Below are 9,321 nucleotides of genomic sequence, written 5' to 3'. Positions count from 1 at the left end.
CCCCCCATCTGAAGACATAAACTGTGTTATGAGTGAAAAGCAAGCGGCGTGCTTGTGTCTGCTAGAGCCCGTAGTGGTGCAACCCTAGACAATCATGGGTGTTTCTATTCATGAGTAGCCAACCAAATCGTGATCTGGGTATTTTGAGCCTGCCTGATCTTCTGAATCAACCTGCAGAGAAATGCACTCCATTTTGTGCTGACTTGGGACTCCGCAGGGCTCGCCAGTGTTGGCGTTTTCCACGTAGCATCTGTAAACTCTGTTGCATTTGCTGCGGGCGCTTCAGCGTTGTGAACTGCTGACCAGGACAGCAGTAATTGGGTACTCCGGGCTCTGGTTACAGAAAGCCAGATTTGCAAGGTCTTGAATAGCAAGGCTTCCTGGAAGGGGGGAAAAAAAATTGCAGTTAGTGTTGATTTTTCTTTCTGAGCAGCTTTATTGGAACCTCTTTATCTTTGCATCTTCCCGGCACCCACACTTGACTGAATTCTGGCCAATCTCGGTAAAAGCACGGGCAGATCGTGGGGCTTGTTTGGGGAGGGAGGAAGGAGCTGGGTAATGTAATTACCACTGAGCTATTCCAGACTAAGGAATGAGAGAAGTCAAAATGCACTTGCACTTTGGTCTCGAAACAGTAAGTTTTGATTGCAAGAGATTAGATTATACCAGCGTTTTTCAAAAGGCTCAGCCTGGATTTTCTGCAGAAAACTTACTCCGAGATTTCCTGTCTTCTTGCACGTTGGTGTACATGAGTGGCGGGATTCGAGAGGGCAGGGCAAAGCTGAACTCTAGTTCTGCTAAATTGGTGTCAAGATCTGTACGGAGAGCGGTGCAGCTGGCGTAATTAGTAGATGATACTCTCCCAGATCCAGAAGCAAAGGCAGGGTTTCTCCTTGAAGGCCTGCGTGCACTTCCATGTGATTTGGCAGCCCTTGGTATCCACTTGGTCTCCAGTAGAGAACAAATGCTGGAAAATAAGTGTTCTCCAAACGAAGGATGTGCTGGGGTGACGTGCTTACAGAACAGCTGTCGCCACTAAGTAGTTTTTCTATATCTGACTTTCTGCTGCCGACTCAAACCATGCCCTCGCCGGCTGGCGCAGCGTGTGATCCCCGTCTACCGACCGGCTTAGCGAAAGGGTTACTGCAGCCCCTGGCTTCCCGGCCCAGCATTGATCCGAAGGGTGTAATTATAAATGGTATTGATGGCCTGGGAGAGGAGGTGTCCGTTTTCTCTCTGGCGCAGGAATTCAGGAGTGCGCCGGAGAGACTCTTAATTTGTAACAGGTTTTATTTGCAATCTGACTTGAGCACAATAAAGGGGTAGCCCTGGTGTTAATGAGCATCTGAAGGGAGCTTTTTCCCTTCTGACAAGGTGGCACCTCACTGTGGAGAGGCTAAAACTGAAGAGTGGGTATGCAGGGTGTTCAGGAGCTTTCCCCATAATCTTCGGGCACGTGGAAGTTAAAAAGCAATGCTTGAATATTTGGAGAAATACCAATGTATGCCAGGTACGGAATGGATCGGCACATTCATAACAAGCCTGACAAGTGCTTTTCCTCTCCGTGATGGTTGCTTACGCTGCACTGAAACGTGCACCGTGCCTATTACTTCAATGGCTCTTCCTAGAATTCTGTTGAGTTGCATGCAGGGAGAAATCTCTGGTCTTGGAGCATATAAAAATTCTTGCAGCTGATATTTTGGTGCTTAAAAAACCCAATTTGGTACTTTTGTACAGCTTCGAGCTCTCCCTGGAGATCAATACTTTGAAGACTTTACTCCTTGTATTCCAAAATGTTCATGGAAGTAAAGCCTGAACACGTGAGGCCACAGCTAGCCCCTTGTCTGTCAGTATTGGAATTGCAATGCGACTCCTTTTCTCTGCTGGCCAGTTCACTCGGCCTTCCAAAAAGTGCCGGAGTTGCCTTATCTCGGTAGTTTGAGGAGGTATGTACAGCAGAAATGCTGAACTGTGCTACCTGTGTCATAGTTTCCATGCCTTAATCTTCTTAGAGAACCCGTAGCCTAATTCTGAAAACGTAATGTTTTGCGGGCTAAATCTCCCTTGAATTTTACTGGATCGTAACTCTTCTAGATAGTGTCGATGGGATACAGGGATGTTGATAAAAATGCGGTCCCTAGTATTCTCATCTACAACTTCCATCATCATTTCATAGAGAGGAAAAAACATTCCTGAGTGACAAAGCAGGCTCTGTGCGAATAACGCGGTCCCTGTTGTGGTGAGTTAGCGAGCGATACTGCTCAGTCCGGTGCCTGCTTAATTTCTTGAACATTTCATTTGCTACGGTTTTAAAACGTTGCTGTATCAGAATGAGAGGCGCAATTCTTTTTAAATGGAACATCAAACCTTTGAAAGAACTTCCGAGTGACAGGGTGCTGAAGTCTTAGTCCTTTCGAATGCTGGAGGAGCCGGTGCAGGACCTACGGGCCGGGTAGCGCGCGGTGTCCCCGGGTGCTGGCAGAGCCGGTGCCCCTGGCCGACAGCAGCGTTGCACCAAAGCACAGCGTAGGGTGGCTCGGGTGTCCAGCCCTGCCCTCCTCTTCTGCAGTGACTTTTTCTGATGGAAGCGCTGTCAAAACTCAGAGCTGTTGCTGCTTGGATGCAGTTTCGCTTCCGAGCATTAACTGTTTGATTGCCTGCTGCCTAGGAGGTTCCCTGAATAGATGCTTTAAAAGCGAATCTTCAAAACATCTTTTGTAGGCAATTTAACCTTTTTTCCTTAGCGGCGTGCGCTGCGAAAGCGAACTTCCCATCTTGGAGATGCAGGAGAAGGCTAAGCCAGGGATGGAGCCGGCCATGGAGGGATGGAGCGTGGGAGCCGGAGCGGGACCTGGGGCCGTGGTGCCTGCCGCCTCCCCGGGCAGCTCGTGGGCAGCCGTCTGCTGGGCTTCAGTGGAAACTTCCATGCGCTGAATGTGGGTCAGCGCGAGAGGTGGCCCTGGTCCCGCGCTGCCAGCATCCCGTGGCACTGAAGCGGTTAAACTGCTCTTCTGGTGTCCTTGCAAGATGAAAACTATTTTAGTCCCATGACACGAGCACTATGGGAGTTTAATGCTACAGTTCATTAAAAATGGAGGCTGGCCAGAGCCTCAGGAGTACGATTCCGTAGCTTCGGCTTCCCACGTCCAGGGCACGTCAGAAGGAACGATCTCGCTGAACTCCTCCAAAACATGGGGAGCGCTCTGATGCAAGGTTGCTGCCGAGCTCATTCACCTAACCGTATTCCTCTCTGTCGGGGAAAACTTTTTGCAAAATTCAGGCTCCCTCTGTGCTGGGGGTGCCTTGTGTGCCATCCTCCCGGCAGAGCTGCGCCGGCTTCGGATGGAGCTGGTGCAGAGCCGATGCCTGGAGGATCCTCCCCTCCCACTGCGACCTTTACCAGTCCTGTTCAGCAATTATCTCTACCAGGCAGAATAATTCCTTTATTTTCTTTTCTTTTTTTTTTTTTAATCCCCCCCTTCCCCCAGCAGTGTTACAACTTGTGGCTTTCTCCTCGCTGCACTAGTGTCGTAGCTCCCAATTCCCGCGGCTGTGCCATAGCACTCATCGCCGCCCGGTACGTGGTGTGCGCTGCGTGTGTTGCTTTTTGTCGTCTTCAGCAATGAAGAAGAATTTGTTCGTGTCCAGGCCAGATGCACGAGGAGCAGCGTGGAAGCGCTGCCGTATCTGTCAGGTTTTATAGCCCTGCTGAAGGCCCTGAAGTAGCTATTGCAATGGTTTTCAATGGGCTTCTAATTAGAAAAGCATTGGACTAATAGGATGAGCTATAATTAGCAAGACCTGCCCTCTAGATAGCTAATCGGGGACCGGAATGCGGTTGTGTATCCATTCATTAAGTTTCTATATCTGCACTTTTTGTAGCAATTTGTTTAACCTGTTGGAACCTTTTGGGGTGCTTAAAATAGTAAAACGGAGCAGATGTACTGGACGCGATCTGCCAGCTTTTGGGACAAGGTGACTTCTGAGCGTGCTGGAGTTTGGTCAAGGGGGGACAGTTTGATCCTCGGGTGGGTGTTGGAGGGGTGACCCTTTACGGCCCTTACCCAGAGAGGAGGGCTAGAAGCCGGCGAGCTGTTGCCCTGCCTTCTGGACAAAAGAAAATAGCTCTGCAACTTTTTGAGGAGGGAAATGACTCAGTTCTTGGTGGCTTAGCAGAAATAAGAGGCCGAGCTTCCAAGGAGTTGTCTTGGCAGCCAGTGTGCATCAATTACTGTGCTCCACCTACAGCCCAGCGCTGCTGCCGTCTGCCCCGAGAGCTGACACCGGCGGCGTGTCAGCGCGCGCAGCGCCGTGCGAGACCCCGCTGCTTGAAGTTGTGGCTGTCGACGGATTATTCGCGTTGTGCTGGGTGAAAGCAGGCTGTGATTAGGGGCGTTTGACTTGGCTTGTGCTGCCGGCACAGGTAACTGCCGATTCAGTATGGCAGAAGTAGTTGATTTTTCTAACTGACCAGTGTGTGCTGGCTGTGGGTTTCTTCCCTCAGTGTTTTCACAGAGAGGGAAGGTTTGGATATCGTGCGCCGTATGTACAGGCTCATAAAAGGATTTTTGTAAAGCGTAAGCGAGTGTGGGCCAGAAGAACTTTTTCTGGAGTAAGAAGCAGATAAACACATGAGCATGTTCCTTTAGAATTATTTTTATATGCTGTCATACAGGACAAAAACTTCTCTAAGAAGTCCTTTCCCCCTCCTTTCTCTGCGTTACGTGTAACTTCTTGGAAGCTTCTGCAGGGAGCGGTGGTGTGGTCCCGAGTACGACCAGGACCAGAGGGACAACTGACTTCATCCGTGTTATGGGGCGTGGGCGGTGGTGGTACCCCACCAAAACCCCCCACTGGGCTTAGCCAGTGCATCCAGCTTGGCATTAAAATTTGCTGTGATGTCCTTGAAGTGAAAACGCCAACTTGTCACTAAGTTGCTGAACTGAGTCCCCGTGCGCGAGCATGCGTGTGACTGTGGTGTCACTTCCAAAGATGACTTTGTTTGCATCTCTCGGTCTTCCTGCTACTTCAGGAATGCTGCCTCCATGTAGGTAACTGGACAAATACTGCCTTGTTCACTGCATCTTAACTGGCTACTAAAGTGCTCGCCCAGGGGGCTGCTGGCTTGTTGGACAAATTAGAAGCTGAAAGCAGCTGAAAACCTTTATGAAACAAGACTTGGGGCTGCTGGGCCATCTTGTCTAGGCTGTGCTCTTGCCTAGAAGACCAGGTGATCCTTGAGGTCCCTTCTGACCTGGTATTCTATGATTATTTGTTTTTGGGTGGTGTGTCTTTTAAGCACCATGCCATTTTAGCTAGTGTCACAGTCAATTTGGGAAAGAGCGAACGAAGGGGTTTTTATGAAGATGTGTCTTCAAGTGATGCTCTCCTGGATGTACACATCGACTGGTACTGCTTTTGTCCAAAAAGTAAAATGGGGAGGTGGCACAGCAACTGCTTTGGCTTGCCCGGAGCAAGCTCCTGTGGTACCGGCCGTTGGGATAAATGCAGGTCTCCTCTTTGAGGGAAACGGTCAATTAGAAATGGGAATATTGGTTCCAGTGGGTGTTTGGGTCAAACCAGAGATAACAAGAAGCAGTTGGTTTCCTCCTAGAGCATCCGTGTAAGAAGCAAAGACGAAAGAAATAGTAAGAAAAGCAGTAACGTCAAAATATTTTTGCGCGTGCTTTTGTTTTTAATCTGAAAGCATTTGAACACTAGCCTGGTTCGCCGTTCCTTTCCTTAAACTAATAGGACGCATTCTTCTCATCTTTCACGTGGGTACCAATGTCTAAGGATGAGCGTCTCATCGGCAAGCACGTGTCGGGTGAAGGTGGTGGGCATGTCACCGGCGTGCTAACCGGCTTGTCTCTCCCCTCAGGATCCTCGCTGCAGTCACTTTCAGCCAGTCGGCCCGGTCAGGATCCCACCTGGAACCCATGAACTTCACTGACAGGTAGGAGTTGTGAATAAGATGGAGGACGAGTCTCTAATATTGCCCAGACACCCCCTCTTCCCCCGTTCGGTACTGAAAATGGGGGTTGGGCTGAGAGGGTGGAATTGTCTTCTGGTCTTTGGCACCTCAGCTCCTGCCTTGTCCAGGAAGACAAGGAAGAGCTGTAGAGGAGCTCCGAGATGAAACTCGGATTAGGGTTCGGTTGCTGTGCCTTTCACTTAGCGCTTAATCCACACTCTGAAGTAGGTAAACCTACCTAGTTTACTACAGGACAAAGAAGTTTCAATTCCTTTTAACCAGGCATTTACAACAGCTGCACAGCGTTGTCGGTCTTGAACACGAGGAGAAGCAAAAGCCAGCATGCAGAAATTCCTCCCTTGAGACCTCCTGTATATTTTGATCATTTGTGCAACCCCCAGAAGAAAAATTGTGAATGGCAGTGAAATTTCTGCAGCTATCTTGTAGCTCTGGCAGTGCTCTAGTGGCGTAGCTAAAGCAAAGCTCTCCTGATCAGCTGTCTGGATGGTGCTCACCTGCCCCGCTGCGTTGTCAAACGAAGCGCTTTATAAATAGCAATTTAAGGATTTATCCAATTTTTATTTTTTTTTTCTCCAAAACACGTATTGCCAAGGCTCTGGTGACCAGTGTTAAGCATTTCTGGTCTTTGCTTTTCTTCCAGTCTCCTTTTTCCTGGTGTTGATGTGTCTGATCATCATTTACTCATTTGATTTACTATTTTACCAGAGTCAGTTCAGAACTAACACTGCAAGCCATGAGCACCACTGATTTTTTTTGTGGGGTGAGGGGGGGAGGAGGAAAGGGGGGCTATTTATTACATAAGTTCCTAAATCTTGCAAAGTCGTGCCATCTTTCATGGGACCAAAAGGCTAAATGAAATCATAAAAACACTTTGATGACATCAGTCAGGTGAAGGAGTAGCAGGGAGTATCCCACTTCGACGTCTCGACCACAGTCGTGGAAATCTCTTAATCTGCTCTCTTGTTCAGGGAGTTATCGCCATAAAACACCTGAAAAGCACAGCTCGGGGCCCTTGTAGAGCAGTGTGCGTAAATACTATCTTATTTTGCCAACTCAACTGGTTACCCAAATGCCGCGTTTTGAACCGTAATCGAAACTGGTATTTAACGGCTATCCTGCGTGGAGGAACCTCCGTGATTTTTTTTTTTGGTAATACAAAGCCCAGACGTAGTCATCAGCAGACTTCCTGCCCAGTAGTTTCTAGACAAAAATAGATCCATAAAACTTGGGGGAGAATTCAGGTCAAACAAATCCCTCGTGTTGTGGCTGGAAGTCGTACCCTCTAAAAACACCTCCTTAAACCCGAAGCGTTGGACCTTAGAATTAATAGAATTTTGAAGTTCTCTTTAGAAGAACTAGGGTATTGATTAGTAAATAAGGAAATTCCTTAGTCGTTCAGATCTTTCTTTTGGTGCCCTGTCCTTTGTATCCACTTACACCAATTCCCTCTATGATCGTACCCAGGCTGTATTAAATCATTTATATTGGGCTGAACGTGAACCACAGCGTGGCACTTCGTGGGGAGGTGCTGAAGCTGGTTTGGATGCTCTGTGTGCAGAGATCCTCCCTTCTCTTAAGTTTTTATAATGCAGAAAACCCAAGGAATTGCCTGTATTATAATATGCACAGCATGTGGTGCTGGAAAAGCTGATTGTTGTTGTGACTGAGTATTTAAAGATGCTAATTTTGCTGCTCTTGCATTAAAATCAATGAACCAACCTAGATCCCTTCTCTAATAAGGAGCATACATTAAATGGGGAGGGGGGGTGGAAGAAGGGGAAAGGATCTGATTGCAATCTACGGTGCCATTACTTAATATTTAAATCTGTTCCCACCAAATAGAAGTTTAAATCGAGTTGTAGTCCTTTAAGTGTAAGGTTTTATTTTTGAGTCCAAATAAACACTGGATAAACAGTTTTTAATGACGAGTTAATACCCGTGAGGATCGAAGTGCCTGGAGAATCCGTACCTTGAAGAAAGGCCGAGTCTTTCTCACCAAGGTGGAGTGAGACCGCGCCGGTGTCTTTGAACAAAATGACTCTGATTCCGTTGTTGTTCTTCGGCTGCCTCGTGGGAGGGTGGCTGAATTCCCCCGGCAGGCTCGGGGGTGCCAGTGAACCAGCTCCATACCGAACCATGCAGCTCGTTCCTGAAAACTACAGCTATGAGTCACGATCACAGAGCATGCGAAAAACTGGCAGCGCTTTGCAGAGCGAACCAGGGAATCTGTGTCATTGTGGCAGGACTGAGAAGTGAGGGCTGGGGTGGTTTTTTTTTAGGCTGAATACTCCGAGCGGAGAATAACAACGCTAGTAAAAGATATTTAGGAGAAAGACCTGCTGGTGTTACGCTATTCTTCAAAAGGCTTTATTATAATTTTTTTTTTTTCCTAAGATCACCTTGATAGTGAACGCTTCTCTGAAGTTCTTGCAGAATTTTAGCAGATGACTGGATCGATTTCTACCAGCAGCAGCTCTTTTCCATTTACACAGCTACACATTTCATGTAATCTATGTGGCACACTTGAGCTTTTGGTTGAGAGCCACGAATACTTGCTTCTCTCTTCGTTATACAGAGCAGCTAGATAGCGGTTACACTCCACACCTCTTAAATAAACGGAGCCAAACTCAGCCATAAGAGTGATTTTTTTATTACTATTATTATTTAAGGTGAGTTGACGCAAGCAGCACAGAAAGGGTGACTCCTTGTGCAGTGGGACTTCACCTACCAAAGTCCTGTTTCTGGCCAAATACAGAACTTCACGTTTGTGATGCTCAGGGCTCGACTTCAGGGTCTTTCTACAAATGTTCATCTGTTCATTTTAGTAAATATTTAGTCAAACCCAGGCTGAATTGCTTCCTACTGCACAGTAATGACTGGGAGCAGTTGCGGCGTGGGCACGGCGTGTGTCGTAGTGCCCGGTCACTCGGGTGGGAATACAAGCGGCTTCTGCGAGGCCGGAGCCCGAAGGAGCTGCTGCGGGTGCTCCCCTCTGAAGCCGGGTGCCAGGAGCAGCCGTGGGGACGTCGTGGCTGTTTTGGGGACAGTGTAGGATTCTGGTACCCCACGTTTTGGCCGTTTTCCTTCAGCCTTCATTGGGCTGGTATCCCTGAAATGATGCTTTCCCGCTGACGGACCACTCTGCCGCTGTCCCTTGGCCAGCAGAGAAATTTCCTCTGCTGCCTCCAGATGCCCGACACCCGTGGCATGGAGGAAACTTCCGTGGGCTCCGTCTCCTTTTAATTGCAAGTACTTAACAGTCCTAAGCAAGCTCTTTTTTTTTTTTTTTTTTTTTTTTTTTTTTCCCTCTAATTGTTAAAAGAGGG

General features: G+C 48.1%; 1 protein-coding gene across 3 annotated transcripts in view; it reads left to right on the top strand.

Moving 5' to 3' along the window:
• The window catches only part of GATAD2A (GATA zinc finger domain containing 2A), a 48,428-nt gene that overhangs the window by 11,641 nt on the left and 27,466 nt on the right, over window positions 1–9,321 (top strand). For all 3 annotated transcript variants that reach the window (XM_035890634.1, XM_035890633.1, XM_035890635.1), the window contains exon 2: window positions 5,882–5,956. Coding sequence is in view for 2 of the 3 variants with exons in the window: in XM_035890633.1 (XP_035746526.1) it covers window positions 5,940–5,956 (17 nt within the window). In the remaining variant the exon portion in view is untranslated. The remainder of the gene's footprint in view (window positions 1–5,881; window positions 5,957–9,321) is intronic.

The sequence above is a fragment of the Egretta garzetta genome, unplaced genomic scaffold, assembly GCF_000687185.1.
Source record: "Egretta garzetta isolate BGI_Z169 unplaced genomic scaffold, ASM68718v1 scaffold683, whole genome shotgun sequence".
Classification (NCBI taxonomy): Eukaryota; Metazoa; Chordata; class Aves; order Pelecaniformes; family Ardeidae; genus Egretta; species Egretta garzetta.
The sequence above is the reverse complement of the archived record's forward strand: the minus strand, read 5'-3'. Positions and strand labels throughout refer to the sequence as shown.